The 18,151-nt window shown below is 40.2% G+C and overlaps 1 protein-coding gene across 1 annotated transcript in view; it reads left to right on the top strand.

Annotated features, from left to right (window-relative positions):
- LOC114658215 (V-type proton ATPase 116 kDa subunit a 4-like) overlaps window positions 1-16,886 on the top strand; it is a 62,541-nt gene extending 45,655 nt beyond the window's left edge. The window contains exons 19-21 of the mRNA XM_028810342.2: window positions 1,387-1,504; window positions 1,812-1,983; window positions 16,415-16,886. Of these exons, the coding sequence (XP_028666175.1) occupies window positions 1,387-1,504; window positions 1,812-1,983; window positions 16,415-16,505 (381 nt within the window). The 3' untranslated portion in view covers window positions 16,506-16,886. The remainder of the gene's footprint in view (window positions 1-1,386; window positions 1,505-1,811; window positions 1,984-16,414) is intronic.
- Window positions 16,887-18,151: the final 1,265 nt, after the last annotated feature.

The following is an 18,151-nucleotide window of genomic DNA, read 5'->3' as shown; positions in this document are numbered from 1 at the left end:
TTTTTTCCCACTGTGTGCCTATGTTTTTTGTTTGTACCCTAATACGCTTTCATATGACACTCAGACGGTGGGCTACGACTCGCCTTTTCATGGCGACTTTGATATGTGATTTCTTTTTTATTTCGGGCACTGTGCGACTTTGTGAAGTTGAGCCTTCGAGTTTCTCCGACACTCTGTCACTCGATCAACTTTCTTTTGTTGATTATACCACTGTTTAAACCAACAAATAGTACGTTTTTCCTTTGCCTCCACTTGGTATTCGCTGAAATTCTTATATTTTCCCCTGTGCTTTTCCCATTGTCTTTTCACAGAAGGCTATTTATATTGATTTGCATATTCAAAGAGGCGTAATTCTGGGAGGAGTTGGGGCGGGACAGAGGGCGCGTGCACGTGCGTTACTTTTCACGCAAATCGGGATTTATGTAGTGGAAGAACGTGAAAGTATGCGTGCGCACAGATTCCTGCATCTGGATTTTTCTGTGCGTACGCACAATCCCGCTTTTGTGCTTACGCCATGTTATAGTGTGAGTTCTACGCACGGCGTTATACATGAGGCCCCTGGTCATCACCAAAAGAATCTAAAAAGAAATGCGATTCATCAGACCAAGCCTCCTTTTTTCATTGCTCCATGAAGCAATTCTGACACTAACGTGACCATTGAAGGTACTTTTAGCAGTGGACAGAGTTTAGCATAGGCATTTTGATCAATCTGCAGCTATGGAGCCCCATATTCAGAAAGCTGTGATGCACTGTTTGTTATAACACCTTTCATTCATGGTCAACATTAAGTTTTTCAGCACTTATGTGGGACCAGACCAGATGGGGCTAGCCTTCACTCCCTATATGCATCAATGAACTTTGGACACCCATGACCCTGTCACCAATTCAATGTTTGTTTTTTCTTGGACCACTTTTGGTAGGAACCAACCTTTGCATACCGAGAGCACCCCACAAGATGTGTTGTTTGGGAGATGCTCTGACCCAATCGTCTTATATATTCACAATTTGGCCCTTGTCACAGTCACTCAGATCCTTACGCTTGCGTCATCCTCCTTCCACAGCCCTTAAAAATTTGACTTTAAATTGGTCTGGTATAATTAAGTGTGGGTTTGTTTTTATGTTCCAGCTCTCAGTTCTTTGAATTAGGTTAAGTGTATCAAAAGTGGATAAATAAAAAAACATACAGTTTAAGTTTCATAACACTTTTGTATTTATTCATGAATATTATGCAAATTAAATGTAGATAGCTGCATTTTTAGCAAACTAATATGAAGTGTCTTACATTTACTGCATTTGAATGAATTACTAAAGTTGTTCGCTGAAACTTTGCAGTATATTATTATCTTTACATTCTTTGTCTGAATGTTTTTTTTTTCCCTATTTTAGTTTGACTTTGGTGACATTTTTGTGCACCAGTGCATTCATACAATTGAATACTGCCTGGGCTGCATCTCCAACACAGCATCTTACCTTCGACTGTGGGCCCTTAGCTTGGCACATGCACGTGAGTATCATAATCAGTCTGCTACAAAAATTTGTACTGACAGAATTAGGTGCTCAATGTATGCTCATTCCTTTTGATGCCTCCTAAATGCATTGTCCAGTTCCTTTTTGTGTTCAGTATAGTGTTAAATTTCTTTGTGACGCACTTTTAATGCTCACTATAAAGCATCAAATGATCCATTTTGATGTAGAACATACAATTTACTGGTGGTAATAATACAGAAAAACTTTCAAAAGAGATTATTTTAATTAGTGTTCATACAGAATTGTGCACTTTTTATTTCACCTATTCTGCACTTTCCTTTCAGAATTATCTGAAGTTTTGTGGACAATGGTGATGGATGCAGGCTTGAACACTTCCAGTTGGGGTGGTCTTATAGGAGTGTTCATCATCTTTGCTGCTTTTGCTGTTTTAACAATTGCTATTCTTCTAATCATGGAAGGGCTGTCTGCCTTTCTCCATGCTCTGCGTTTGCACTGGTAAGATATACTGTTTTACATTTGCCATTCCGTTAATCAGCATTTTATTGCAAAGCTGTATCAGCAAAGTGGTACAAAGAAGTAAACTATATACTTTTCAGTAGGGGGTATACAGTCTTTTGAAATGTGTTCTATATCAATTACTGCCCTAGTAAAACTGTTAAGTCCATACTTCAGTGACCATGGTGGAAATATTAAGAAAAAGAACAATGATTCTGAAAAACGATATGATTAACTAGTGCCTTAAATAGACACTACTAAAAGAAGCCTGTGGAGCAGCAAAATACAATAGTGAGGTGTCTGTCATTCATGTGTATCTCTTTCCGGGGAGCAAGAGGCATTTGTCTTTTATATCAGCCATGTAATATATTTTCTCTGTTATGTAGGTGAGCTTCAGTTCCAAAGGGCTTCCCACTTAATGTATTGTATAGTTTTAGTTAAACATGTACTGCCAGAGGACTTAGCAGTGAGAATCTTAAAACAGATGATGGAGTACAAATCAAGGCCAGAAAAAAGTCATAACTAAAAAAAAGCCATCAAATCTATCATCAAACCAAAGTGATAAATGGAAATTGTATTCAAAAATAACTGCTGCAATTTAAGACCCAGAATATTCCTAAAGATACACACAAAAATGTATAAATAATTAATGACATTCTGAACAGATTTTTTTTTTACTATTTATCTCAATCTCGGATGGTCATGGTTTAGTTGCTCTGGTATATAAAGTGTTATGTCAGTTACACCTTCAGTTACAACTTCAGAGAATGCGACTACTAGCAACCTGGAGACACACCCTGACAATCCAGTTCTGAAAATGTCAGTACCTACTCCTGTAAACAAAACAAGATACAAAAAATACTTGCATAAAATAAAATTGCATAAAATAAAAACCCATCCTGGATATTGCAAACCCTAACATAAAGCAAAAGATTATCAGAAACAACTGAATTCTAGCTATAATAGAAACAATAAGGCTTAAGTACTACCAGGAACTCTGTATAATAGTTGTTGAGAGAGCTAAAGTCGACTTGGTACATCGTTTTCCTACAAGAGTTAATGCTGTTACAAGCATCAGCTAAGCGTCTCTGGTGTTTTCAAGCTCAAAATGAACAAAGACTGGGGACTGTAGCCAGTGGTGGGTTTATTGATCTTCACCATACCATTGTTTTGAGTTCAGGAATTGAAAATCAAGAAATGTGATGGTGTCAGTGGACAGATTGATAGTAGACAGATAGATAGATAGTAGTATTGCTTTTAAAATAAACTTTATTCAGTTAACTAACAAAAAGAATACAGAACTTCAATGTATCAACCAGATATACAATTCAAATTTTATAATATGCATTTCTCTTTCTTGATGTGAATTTTGCACACACGACTTACCCCTACGCATATTATCAAACACAAAGTTTAACACAACACCCCGTTACTTCCCCAGTACTCTCTTCATACTTCACACAAACATTCATACAACAAACTGAAATATCTTGAATGAAACAATTTTCTAAATATTGCACACATTACTGTTTTGCATTTACTAGGTTAGATATATATTTAATACAGTATATACAAGAAATCAAAATATAAAAGCATAGCATTTAACAAAGCTGTTGATGACATCAGTTGTATGTTAGAAACAAAATTCACCTCAGCCACTAAAATCCAAAAATTCATGTCCAGTCCCCAGTTCACATATGAACAGAACACAACACACCCCCACAGCCCAGATACTACCAAAGACAAACATATTTAGTGTAAATTCCAATTCAAGTTTCCCAAAGAAAGAATCTAGAAAAATAAAGGAAATGATCTGAATCAAAAAACAGAAAATGAAAACCAGAAAGGACAGACATCTGTGTCACTGGGCCAAATCTTATTTAATAAAGAATTTGTGGTGATTGCTCCATGTAATATCCTCCGAATGCAAATCTCCAACACTTTTTTCTGTGGGCAGTTTATATAGCCACCTCCATCCAGGGGTAGTTACAATACATATTTTTTAAACATGTGTCTGGTAAACCCTTCAATACATGAAAATGTGACACTTTTACACAAGTGAGGTCATACAGTAAAAACAACTGAACAGTATCCCTTTTGTATTATTAATCTGTAATACTTTTCCAGAAGGACCCACATAATTACAATTATTTGGTTGAAAAAAAACTTCAAAATTACAAATCTTTTTTTCTTGTGCACAAAGTTCTTCTGACATATAAGCTACATACAGAGGCCTGGCACCCAGACACTTTAGGGTATTACTCCAAATTAAAGTTTCCTCGAAAAACCAATTAAAAGAATCTGTGTTTACACAATCCTCCTTATTTTTGATTGTCATATTGAAAGCATGTTATGAAAAAACAGGCATTACTGACAAAGCTACCTTGTGTCAACAAGAAAAAGATATTGATCAAAATTCAGACTGCCCACCAAAGGGAAAAAAGCAAAGGCCAGAGATCTGGTGCATAAAACGGATGCTGTAGTAGGATAAGTCTAAAAGCCTCCTGCAAAAATTATCCACCAGCCCTTGACAACCATCATCAACTCCAAGGTGTAAGACTCTTTTAGTCATCCATTGCATTTTATCCTAAAATCAGTCTAATAGCAACTTTTATATTTGTTTTAATAGAGAAATTGGTAGATCAGCACCCCAGAACTTGTGCCATAGCATTACGGAAAACCAGGTTATTAACAACTAACACCATTCCACAAAAGGAGAGATTAGAGAGTAACCATCTCCATTTTAGTAACGTCCTATGAACCTAACATTGCTGACCAATTTTCATTAGCTGCACTGAAACTCCCCATATAGACTCCTAGATATTTAAAAATTGACCTGTTCCAGCTCACCCCCACTGGAATTCCTGGCGGAGGTGTGTCCCACTCCCCCATCAAGAAGGCACTACTTTTGGCCCAGTTCATCTGATCTGAGGACACTTCTTCAAACACTGTCAAACAGTGACGCAGAGCTCTGACATCTTTGGCATCAGTTTACATACAAAAATATTATCAACAAAGATAGATAGATAGATAGATAGATAGATAGATAGATAGATAGATAGATAGATAGATAGATAGATAGATAGATAGATAGATAGATAGATAGATAGATAGATAGATAGATAGATAGATAGATAGATGTGAATAAAGCAATCAGTTTCCCAGACTACAGTGATGTGTTGAATATTGTTTAGTCTTCCCTTCTGTTAAAAAAGCAGCCTTTTCTTTGAACTAAGAAAGTAATTACGCTCAGATTAGCCAAAATAGCATTTGCAATTTTGATAATAGATCATAATTATCAAAACTGTGGCAAAATATGGCGTATTAACAATTGTGGCAGATTTAAAAAACTTTAAAACTGTTACAAATATACGAGATTATCTTTTCATCATAAGAAATTTTAAAAAGTTTGCATAATGACTTACACGAAAGGATAGCTAAACCAGAGCATTTTTGATGCAAAAGACCACTGAAATAAAAGCATAATACTTCTTAAACAATTTTCTCTGAACAAGTGAGTCAGAAATGTGTGTGGCCATAATTCATACTATCATACTTGACAAAAAGTAAGCACTTCTTTTTATTAGGAGAACATCATACTTGCCAAATGTACCACGATGAAGTGGGATGAAGTGTTCTTGGTCAGGCTTACACCAACCAACCAGTCCTTGAATGTATTCTCTCATTCAGAGCTACCCCTTAATTAGTTAATAAACAAGTAAATAAACATGGTCTAAACACACACCAGAATGATTAAAATGAAAGTAAACTTCTGATTTGGCATTTACAGTAACAGTGAAGTATTACGCAGGCATATTATCGTTTGTATAAATATAGTGTTTCGTGACACACTTATGCTGAATAATTCATTGGCTGAAAGTACACAATGACGGTGTGTCAGAATCACAATCACTTTTATTTGCCAGTACCTGATGTACAGGAATTTGACTTGGTAGATTTAGAACTGCTTATAACATAACACAGTGTCACATACAAATAACATACATAGCATAAGTTAAAAAAGAAAAACAAAAACATTAAACAAAGTTGCAGAATAGAGCAATTATAAAGGAGATGGGAAAATGAAACTGTGCAAGTGAAAGTGTGAGTGTCTAGTGTGTATGCACATGCACACACACATACATGTACATTTATTGTACTATACATACTCACACCTTCATGCACCTTCAGTATATGACAGAACACATAAATATGCAAAGAAGACAAGCTAAATTACTGGTTTGAGAGGGCTATGGCTCTGGGAAAGAAACAGCTTAGGTGTCTGTTATTTTTAGTTTTAATTGGCCTGAAGCATTTATCAGAGGGGAGATTTTGGAACAATTGATGAGCTGGATGAGATGAGTCTGTGGTGATTGTTTTGACATGGTTAGTGACATGAGATGTATACAGGTCTGCAACAGATGGGAGAGCACAGCCAAATATTTTCTCAGCAGACCTCACAGCATGCTGTAATTTATTTTGGAGTGGACTGCTGCTGAACCAAGCCAGTCAACAATGGAGAATGTGATTAAACTTTCACAGTCTTATAAAGTTGTACTAGGATTGCCTTGGATAATATTTAATTTATTTAGTGATGTAAGTGGTGTTAATGTCCCGGCTAGTGGTAGAAGTTGTAACTGCTGTTTGTGAAAGCCCGTGACCTTTCCACTACCTTAGTGGTTCTAAGGACCAGGTTATTGGTAGCACACCAAGTCACAAGACAAGACACCTCCTTTTTGTAAGCTGTTTTGTTACCATTAGTAATTAGTCCAGTAATGGTGGTGTCATCGGCAAACTTAATGATTTTTACTGAAGGATCAGTGGACCTACAGTCATTGGTGTGGAGGGAATAAAGTAGGGGGATGTACACAGCCTTCAGTGGCACCGGTGCTAATATGGAGACAATTTGAGAGGTGGGAGCCCACACGAGCATATTGTTTCCAGTTTGTCAGAAAACTGTAAATCCATTTACAAATGGAAGGATTCAGTTCAGTCTATCGAAGTTTATATAACAACAGTTCATGGATAATGGTGTTAAAAGCCGAACTGAAGTCTTCAGACAGTATTCTGGCATAAATTCCTTCGCAGTCCAGATGCTCTAGCACAAAGTGAAGGCCCATGTTAATGGCATCATCCACAGATCTATTTGTTCAATATGCAAACTGAAGAGGGTCGAGATCAGTAGCAGTAAACAGACTTCAGATGGATTAGAACAAGCCGTTCAAATATTTTCATTAGAACTGATGTAAGAACAATAGGCCTGTGACCATTGAGGCAGCTACTTTAATCATTTTGGGAACAGCAGCAATAACAGAAGTTTAAAAGCAATCCAGTACTTTGCACTGTGCAAGACACTAGTTAAAGAAGTCTGTGAAGAGAGGAGTGAGACGCCTAACACAGTGTTTGATTGTTGTAGATGAGACAGAATCAGGACTGGCTGACTTTTTTCAGTTCTGTGTTACAAACAGCTTCCAGACAACGTATACTAATAATAATAATAAGTTACATTTATTAAACGCCTTTCACAAACCTAAGGTCGCTTTACATACAGAGTAAAAAAAAAATTACACAGATGACAAAAGTTCATAGAAGAGGAAAGTTTTCAGTTACGACTTAAAATTGCAGAAAGAGGAGCAATCTCGGAGAGACTGAGGAAGAGAGTTCCAGAGTTGAGGGATTATAGCACTGAAGGACCTGCCTCCCAGGGTGGAGAGTCTGGTGTGTGAGACAGTAAGGAGAGTAACTGCTCGAGGACGTGAGAGAGTGACAAGGAGTGTAAGGAGCTAGTAGCTGTGTGAGGTAGAGAGGGGCAAGGTTATGTAAGGCTTTGAAGGTGAGAAGCAGAATCTTGAATTTAATCCTTGATGGATCTGGTAACCAGTGAAGCTGGGAGAGAACAGGGGAGATGGGAGCAAAACGCTTTGTGTGGGTGAGGACTCTGGCTGTGGGCTTCTGAATATACTGTAGCTTATGTATAAATTTTGCCGGGAGGCCAGTGAAGAGGGAAGTATAGTAATTATTGTATTCCTTGGTAGAAAAGGAAAAAGAGGGGTGAGGCTTCTGTGAAGAAATTTGTGGTGTCAAAACCTCTTCAGAATTGGAGGACCAGAGGAATTTTTGATACTCAGCACCTTGTTGTTCAGTTCTGCCATAAATCTTGTTCAGTTTCTCAGGAAGGAATGAATTTGAATAAGAAATGGAGATGTCTTATTGTAATTTCCAACAGACTGAAGGCTTCTCCATACAGAGGAGCTATTTGCTGAATACTCCAGTCTATTATTTTTGTGTTTCCATTTAGCATATCTGATTGCATTGTTTAGCTGATTCTTGGCCTGTTGTAGGTGTGCTTATCTCCAGCTTTATGGGCATTGACTTTTACCTGTCATAGATTCCTTTTTTCTTCGGTGAACCACGGCTTTCTGGTATTGTAAATCACAATAATTTTGATGGGATTGCAAACCTCTTTACAGAAGCTGATATATGAAGTAACAGTGTCATCCAGCTCATGAAAGTTTTCACAAGCATTTTTAAAAACATCCCAATCAGTCTAGTCCAAACAATCTTGTAATGATTTAACTGACTCATCAGTTCATGAATTTATAGATTTTCCTACTGGTTTAGCTAATTTTAGCCTTTATTTATAAGTGGGCAGCAAAAGTAACATAACATGGTCTAAACTACCCAGTGTGATGTGAGGTAAAGCCCGGTATGCATCCTTTATAGTGCAGTAGCAGTGATCCAAAGTCTTCCCACATTACTGCATTACTAAAGAAAATTCTCTAGGTGAATAGAATGACTTACATTTAATAGTGAATAGTTCCAGATTGCCAGAGTAATGCTTCAATAATATGGAAACATCACTGCACCAATTTTTATTATTATAGAAGCAGACTCCACCACCTTTTGACTTGTTACAATGGTCAGTATCTCTTATTTGCTCGGTAAAGCAGAAATCCTAGCAGTTCTAATACAGAGTCAGGAACTGATGCCTTAAGCCATGTCTCCACAAAGTGATATCCTGAAGAGAGAAAACAATCCATACTTGTTTTGAGAAGATGATTAAGTTCACCTATTTTGTTCATCAGTTATCTAACATTGGATAAAACTAGACATGGCTCCTGAACTGCACGAGAGACCTGTGCACTTCCCTCTTCTACATTTCAGGTGTGAGTTACCTGGCTGGGAGTCCAATATTGCAGTCAGAGGGTTCATAAGTAGTAAATCCGTATGTAAGCATCCTCGATCAGCTTAGGATGAATGAGTTCCAATCCCAATAGATAGGAACTGATGTTATGTATAAGTAATCCTCATTTTGTTACAAAAAGCAAAGTTAACAGACAGTGAACAGTTAGTGTGTCAGAGGGGGAATGTGCAGCATTGTTCATAATGGCACTCAGTTTATTCTTTACTCTCTCTTTGATATTCCCTTGAGGGTAATGTGCCCCATAACTCAGCCTGCCGTTTTAATTAGCTTGTTGATTCAGTGAGTCTCTCTTGAAATGATGTTACTTGTGGATGTTCTAGAGCAGGGGTAGGCAACGTCGGTCCTGGAGTGCCACAGTATGTGCAGGTTTTTGTTCCAACCCAGTTCCTTAACGAGAACTCAATTATTGCTGATGAAGCACATATTGCTTAAGTGACATTTTAATGCTTCATTTTAGTGGTCTCGCTTGTTAAGGTTCTCCAACCTTAATTGCTTATTTCAATCTTAAACTGCTGCATTCAGTGTTTTAATTGCTCCTTATTAGCAATAAGATGTAAAACAGGGGTAGGCAATGTCGGTCCTGGTGAGCCGCAGTGGCTACAGGTTTTCATTCAACCCAATTGCTTAATTAGAAACCAATCATTGCCAATCTCAGACCTTATTTAATTTTATGGCTTGTTAGTCTGTGCAATGTAAGGCTTTTATATCGTAGATTTTTTTCCTTTCCAAGGATATCATCCAAATGATTTGAAGCCTAAAACAGATCATTTTCAGTCTGTCACATTTTTCTATTAAGTGTTTTATTAAATCAAACCGTGCATGATGAACACACACAGATGTAATTGGAAAAAAGCTAGCTGGAGAACTGCTGGCTGCTTTGTCTTTTACATCTTATTGCTAATAAGGAGCAATTAAAACACTGAATGCAGCAGTTTAAGATTGAAATAAGCAATTAAGGTTGGAGAACCTTAACAAGCGAGACCACTAAAATGAAGCATTAAAATGTCACTTAAGCAATGTGTGCTTCATCAGCAATAATTGAGTTCTCGTTAAGGAACTGGGTTGGAACAAAAACCTGCACATACTGTGGCACTCCAGGACCGACGTTGCCTACCCCTGTTCTAGAGGACTGTAGCGCTTAGCCTACCTAACAACAGCAACTATCCACATTTCTAGCCAAAATCTTAAACTCTAAACTCAGCAGCTGAAAACAAAGAAAATGGCAAACAAAAATTCAAAATAGGTTCTTGGGTTTTGGATGGGGGGCGGGGGTATGGGGTGCAAAGCCTAGGCCCAATTCTAACACTGGCTCAGTCCTTCTTTGGTAATCTGGGAATGAATGCCTGTCATTGAGTATGTCAGACTTTCAAAAAATTACATGTGATAGATTACATACTTTTTCCTGAAAGGAAATCTGACTTTCTGATGCTTTACTTTGCAATCAAGAATTCCTTAATAACTGTTTAGATTAATGTAAGGGATGCAGTCTAGTTTGTCATATTTTATATATGACATAGTATACTTTTTATTCTAAAAATATGCTGCAGTGTCAGGTCAGTGCCAATTGTCATCACATCTGCCAAGACCTTTGACGAAAACGTCTCTCTTTTTGTGGAGTTTACAACTTGTCTAGGTCAGTTTTCTCTGGGTGTTCTTACTTCCTTCAAGATAATAATGTTTTGTGCTGTATGTTAAGGTGATTGGCTACTCAAAGATGTCATGGTGTGAGAATCTGAAGAAGTTAAAATATTTTAAACATGTCTTATTGATAAACATCAAAATGAGTATTTTAAAGTGCTACAGTAAGATCCATCCTCTTCTGCTTATCCGAGGTTGAGTCGCGGGGGCAGCAGCTTGAGCAGAGATACCCAGACTTCCCTCTCCCCGGCCACTTCTTCTAGCTCTTCCGGGAGAATCCTGAGGTGTTCCCAGGCCAGCCGGGAGACATAGTCCCTCCAGCATGTCCTGGGTCTTCCCCGGGGCCTCCTCCCGGTTGGACGTGCCCCGAACACCTCACGAGGGAGGCGTCCAGGAGGCATCCTGATCAGATGCCCGAGCCACCTCATCTGACTCCTCTCGATACGGAGGAGCAGCGGCTCTACTCTGAGTCCCTCCCGGATGACTGAGCTTCTCACCCTATCTTTAAGGGAAAGCCCACAGAGGAAACTCATTTCAGCCGCTTGTATTCGCGATCTCGTTCTTTCAGTCACAACCCATAGCTCATGACCATAGGTGAGGGTAGGAACATAGATTGACTGGTAAATTGAGAGCTTCGTCTTGTGGCTCAGCTCCTTTTTCACCATGACAGACCGATGCAGAGCCCACATCACTGCGGACGCAGCACTGATCCGCCTGTCAACCTCCCGCTCCATCGTGAACAAGACCCCGAGATACTTGAACTCCTCCACTTGAGACAGGATCTCGCTCCCAACCCTGAGAGGGCACTCCACCCTTTTCCGGCTGAGGACCATGGTCTCGGATTTGGAGGTGCTGATTCCCATCCCAGCTGCTTCACACTCAGCTGCGAACCGATCCAGAGAGAGCTGAAGATCATGGCCTGATGAAGCAAACAGGACAACATCATCTGCCAAAAACAGTGACCCAATCCTGAGTCCACCAAACCGGACCCCCTCAACACCCTGGCTGCGCCTAGAAATTCTGTCCATAAAAGTTATGAACAGAATCAGTGACAAAGGGCAGACCTGGCGGAGTCCAACTCTCACTGGAAACGGGTTCGACTTACTGCCAGCAATGCGGACCAAGCTCTGACACCGGTTGTACAGGGACCAAACAGCCTTTATCAGGGGGTCCGGTAACCCATACTCCCGGAGTACCCCCCACAGGATTCCCCTAGGGACACAGTCGAACGCCTTTTCCAAGTCCACAAAACACATGTAGACTGGTTGGGCGAACTCCCATGCACCCTCCAGGACTCTGCTAAGGGTGTAGAGCTGGTCCACTGTTCCGCGACCAGGACGAAACCCACACTGTTCCTCCTGAATCCGAGGTTCGACTATCCGACGGACCCTCCTCTCCAGGACCCCTGAATAGACTTTTCCAGGGAGGCTGAGGAGTGTGATCCCTCTGTAGTTGGAACACACCCTCCGGTCCCCCTTCTTAAAGAGGGGGACCACCACCCCGGTCTGCTAATCCAGAGGCACTGTCCCTGATGTCCATGCGATGTTGCAGAGGCGTGTCAGCCAAGACAGTCCTACAACATCCAGAGCCTTCAGGAACTCCGGGCGTATCTCATCCACCCCCGGGGCCCTGCCACCAAGGAGTTTTTTGACCACCTCAGTGACCTCAGTCCCAGAGACGGGGGAGCCCACCTCCGAGTCCCCAGGCTCTGCTTCCTCATTGGAAGGCATGTTATTGGGATTGAGGAGGTCTTCGAAGTACTTCCCCCACCGACCCACAACGTCCCGAGTTGAGGTCAGCAGCGCACCATCCCCACCATATACAGTGCTGACACTGCACTGCTTCCCCCTCCTGAGACGCCGGACGGCGGACCAGAATCTCCTCGAAACTGACCGAAAGTTGTTCTCCATGGGCTCCCCAAACTCCTCCCATGCCCGAGTTTTTGCCACAGCAACCACCGAAGCCACATTCCGCTAGGCCTGCCGGTACCTATTAGCTGCCTCCAGAGTCCCACAGGACAGAAGTGACCAGTAGGACTCCTTCTTCAGCTTGACAGAATCCCTCACCGCCGGTGTCCACCAACGGGTTCGGAGATTGCCGCCACGACAGGCACCGACCACCTTACGGCCACAACTCCGGTCAGCCGCCTCAACAATAGAGGCACGGAACATGGCCCATTCGGACTCAATGTCTACTACAGTAAGAAAAGTTTCCAAATGGATTGATTAGTTATACATTTTATAAAATACCAAATAATATGAATTTGAATTTTAATAATAGGATAGTAAAGAGAATAGATTAAATGCTAGTTAAATTTTAACATTCAACTTCAAAGAAGGCTGTGGGGGCATTATACTAAAGCCAAACAGTTTCTTTTTCAATTATAACTTTTTTAATAGTTAGGTGGATATTTCTAGGAAAAGCGTCATTTTTTCTTAAGAACAGGATAGTGAAGAAAACAGATTATATAGTTTTGTACTGTGCAGTGCAATCAGCAAGATTTCCAGTAAACTCTGTATATACTGTATGTTTTATTATTTCAAAGAAATTTGGCAACACTGAAATACTCCAAAAAATTGTACTTTCCAAATGATATTTTAAAACCCTGCTTCAGCCCAAAGTGTTGTAAATAGTAGTAATGACTTGACAGGAGTAACATACAGCACAAGTAACAGTTCATTTAACAGCAAAGTTAGGAGACTTGACATCACCAACATTTTCAATCTCTCCCTGAGGCAGTCAGTGGTCCCCACTTCCTTCAAGGCATCCACCATCATTCCTGTCCCAAAGAAACCGGTGGTCTCTGTCTGAATGACTATCGCCCGGTTGCACTGACATCGGTCATTATGAAGTGTTTCGAGCAACTAGTCAAAGGTTACATCTGCTCCTCCCTCCCTGACACGCTGGATCCTCTCCAATTTGCTTACAGAGCAAACAGATCTACAGAGGATGCCGTTGCGCTAACAATAAACACTGCCCTCACCCACATGGAAAGAGGAAATACATATGTAAGAATGCTGTTCATAGATTACAGCTCGGCATTCAACACCATCATCCCCTCAAAACTCGTCTTGAAGCTTGACGACCTTGGGTTGGGGACGACCATCTGCAGATGGATTTTCTCTTTCCTCACAAACAGGCCCCAGGTGGTGAGAGTCGGCAAACACACATCCTCATCACTCATTTTAAACACAGGAGCGCCGCAGGACTGTGTGCTTAGCCCCCTCTTGTATTCCTTGTTCACCCATGACTGTGTTGCAAAACACGGCACAAACACCATCATCAAGTTTGCAGACGACACAACCATCATAGGCCTTATCACTGACAACGATGAGATGGCCTACAGAGAGGAGGTGCTGGCATTGAGTAATTGGTGCCTAGATAACAACTTGTCTCTTAATGTCAGCAAAACCAAGGAGATGATTGTGGACTATCGAAAACAACAAGGCAGAGAACACCAGGCCATCTACATCAGCGGCATAGAAGTTGAAAGGGTTAACAGCTTCAAGTTCCTCGGAGTAAACATCACCAAGGATCTCTCGTGGACCCTTCACATAGACACTGTGGTCAAGAAAGCTCACCAGCGGCTCTACTTCCTGAGGAGGCTGAGGAAGTTTGGCATGAATGCCAACATCACCTCAAACTTTTACAGGAGTGTGGTCGAGAGTCTGCTGACGGGCTGCATTACCGTCTGGTATGGGAGCTGCTCTGCCAGCAGCCGGAAATCACTACAGAGAGTGGTGAAGGCAGCAGAGCACATCACGGGCAAGAGTCTCCCTGCCATTGAAGACATTTACCTCCATCGGTGCTTGCGTAAGACAAGCAGCATCATAAAGGACCACAGCCATCCAGCACGCCAGCTATTCTCCTTGTTACCGTCTGGCAGATGATACAGGAGTCTGGCTGCTCGGACTACAAGACTTAAGAACAGCTTTTACCACCAGGCCATTCGACTCCTCAACAGCAACACCTGAACACTTACATACACTTAAATTACATCTACATTGCACTACTCACACACAAACTGTACCTGCACACACTCTGAATACTGACTGGAACATGCATCTGCACTTTATGGAATATGCATCTGCACTTATAAAACATTATCTGTGCAATAACTGTCATTTGTACTTGCTGCTCATTCAACTCATATTGCTCTATAACTTCTTTTAAAACATACACATTTTATTTTATATGACTTGTCTATTTTTAACTTGTAATCTTTTTTTAAGCTTTATTGGATCTAGGCTGAGTGACTTGTTTTTCTCGTCATACACATTTCATTGTATGTTGACCCTGTGTTAACCTATATATGACAAATAAACCTAAACCTAAACCTATCATTCATTTATTCATTTCATGTACTCAGTTCGCCCAACCTGGGGGTATGAAGGCCAGAACATATTCTGATAACTTAATTTCCATCACATGATACATTCATGAACACAAATAACATTAACTCAGATCGGGCCAATTAAGAATGAGTAAAAAATCTAATACGATGTGGCGGTAAAACTGGAATACTCTGCAAAGGAACCAAACACACAGACCTGCGGACAATGGGCAAATTCCACACAGGCAGTGCCTGGGCCTAGGGTTTGAAACTGGAACTCTAGAGATAGTCAGCACCACTGAAATTGTATGTAAATGTAATTAAAGCTTTTCTGTGGTGGCAGAAAAGACACAAAAGTTTCAAGAGAAGTCTTAAGAATTTTGTTTAATACCCATAAAAAACTGGAACAAAAATATCCTTGCACTCAAATTATTTGATTTCTTTCTCTGATATTAGGAATAATACACAATACATAAAGCGGATGAGAAAATTAATAGAAATGACACTTTCTTACATATCTATGTGATACAGCTGCTACTACCATTAGCTGAATGTTTGGATACCATTTACAGTAATTATCAGTCAGACATACTGCACATTTCACCTCTCCACCGTTACAAGAACAACCAGTGTATTCCTGACTTTAGGTTAAGTAGACCTAAACACTTATTTTATATTGGGTATGTTGCTTTGAGGGCAGCACGGTGGCACAGTGGGTAGCACTGCTGCCTCACAGTTAGGAGACCTGGGTTCGTTTCCTGGGTCCTCCCTGTGTGGAGTTTGCATGTTCTCCTCGTGTCTGCGTGGGTTTCCTCTGCGCGCTCCGGTTTCCTCCCACAGTCCAAAGACATGCAGGTTAGGTGGATTGGCGATCCTAAATTGTCCCGTGTGTGTGTGCCGTGCGGTGGGCTAGCGCCCTGCCTGGGGTTTGTTCCTGCCTTGCGCGCTGGGATTGGCTCCAGCAGACCCCCGTGACCCTGTAGTTAGGATATAGCAGGTTGGATAATGGATGGATGGATGGATGGATGTTGCTTTGAAATATATACATGCTGTGCTGCAGTTGTCTGATTTCTTAATGAGTATGTGGATATTTTCATTATAGAAAAAAGAAAAGAAAAAATGTTTAATAAAAGGAAAATATATGTTTGATGGTCATAATTAACAATATACAATATTTAGAGGTGGGAGTCTTTCATTTTACTATATAAATCTGCTGTGTCCTTTCATTTTTATAATAAACATTTTGTCTTTTTCAGGGTGGAGTTTCAAAACAAGTTCTACAGTGGCACAGGTTACAAATTCTCTCCCTTCAGCTTTGAATCAATATTATCAGGAGAAACTGAATAATAAATATGTGCCATAAAAATGTGCTACTATATTTAAAAGTATCTTTTAGTTGCACTGGAGTAATAAGACAATTTTATTACCTATTGAAACTGTGTTATGTGTCATACATCTTGCCTGTAGAAGGGGCCTGAGTTGCCTCGAAAGCTTGCATACTGTAATCTTTTTAGTTAGCCAATAAAAGGTGTCATTTTGCTTGACTTCTCATTACATCCATAATGGCTAACACGATACAACACCCTAGTAAATTGTAAATGTGAAAAAAATTACTACATTTAAAGTTATTGTCATAAGTACATGATACAGCTGAACCAGTAAATTTGTATGAATATTAAATAAAATATTGGGTATTTATGAGTTGCATATTTTAACTAAGAAATAAAGTAATTTGTTATTCTAAAAATTGCCTCAATTTCTATACTTTTTTTCAGTGATATTTAAATGTCAGTCAGTCATTGTCTAACCTGCTTAATCCTAAACAGGGCTGCAGGAGTCTGCTGAAGCCTGTCCCAGCTAGCATATGGCACAAGGCAGTAACAAACCCTGGACAGGATGCCAGTCCATCACAGGGCGAACACACACATATGCCCCAAGCACACACTAGGGCCGATCTAGAATACAACCTATAAGACATGTCTTTGGATTGTGGGAGGAAACCGGAGCACACAGAGAAAACCCACACAGGCACAGAGAGAACATGCAAACTCCACGCAGAAATAATAATAAATAATAATAATGCATTTTATTTATAGGGCACTTTACATTAGCAGTAAATCTCAAAGTGCAACATAAAAAGTTTAAACAAAGGCAAGGCAAGATAAAACCAGAGATAAAACAACAATAATTATAGCATTCTTGTTAATAAGCTTTCCTAAATAGAAAAGTCTTTAGCTGTTTTTTAAAACAGCCCACAATCTGCTGTGTTCTTAGGCTCTCTGGTAGGGCATTCCAGAGCCGTGGAGCAGCAGAAACGACTTGGGACATGAACCATGGTCTCGTTACTGCGAGTCAGCACATCTACCAATGCACCACTGTGCTGCCTGCTATCCAAATGTGTTCAATAATTTATATGTTGGCAGTACATGTGAGAGCACTGCTGGTAGCACATTTAAGTGCAGTCCTCCTTATTCACTGCTACAGGGGGCTTGTGTTAATTGTGAAGACACTCAAGAAGTAATGCTTTTCAAAAAAAAATTTAAAAACTCGACAGTTGGCAATACATCAACTATAACTGTATAGCTCATAATCCTTGTCTACAGTTGCTTTGCCATTTTTTAATGAATTACACATTTTTGTGTGTGTCTCTCCATCTGCATTTCTAGTCAGGGTTGTTGTGCCATCACCCTGAATTGAACAGCTCATGCCATCCTGTCCTTCGTAACAGTCTTTATTTTCATCCTGGGGAGATTCTCAGCCACTTCCAAGTCAGCAGAGAAATAAAATTCATCCAGTATGTACTGGGTCTCCTACTTGATTTCCCATTTTATAGATTATCGTGGTTAAACCTCCCATGCCAGATGCCCTCCCTGAAGGCTCAAATCACTTCAGCTGGTTTCTCAGGAACAAGAGCTGCAATTACAGACTATGTGTACTGCACAACTTGAACTGCACACTGTAGTAGCTAACTACCATGCAGTTTAGTGTTTTCT

The sequence above is a fragment of the Erpetoichthys calabaricus genome, chromosome 1, assembly GCF_900747795.2.
Source record: "Erpetoichthys calabaricus chromosome 1, fErpCal1.3, whole genome shotgun sequence".
Taxonomy (NCBI): Eukaryota; Metazoa; Chordata; class Cladistia; order Polypteriformes; family Polypteridae; genus Erpetoichthys; species Erpetoichthys calabaricus.
Note: the sequence above shows the minus strand (reverse complement) of the source record. Positions and strands in the feature narration are given on the sequence as shown.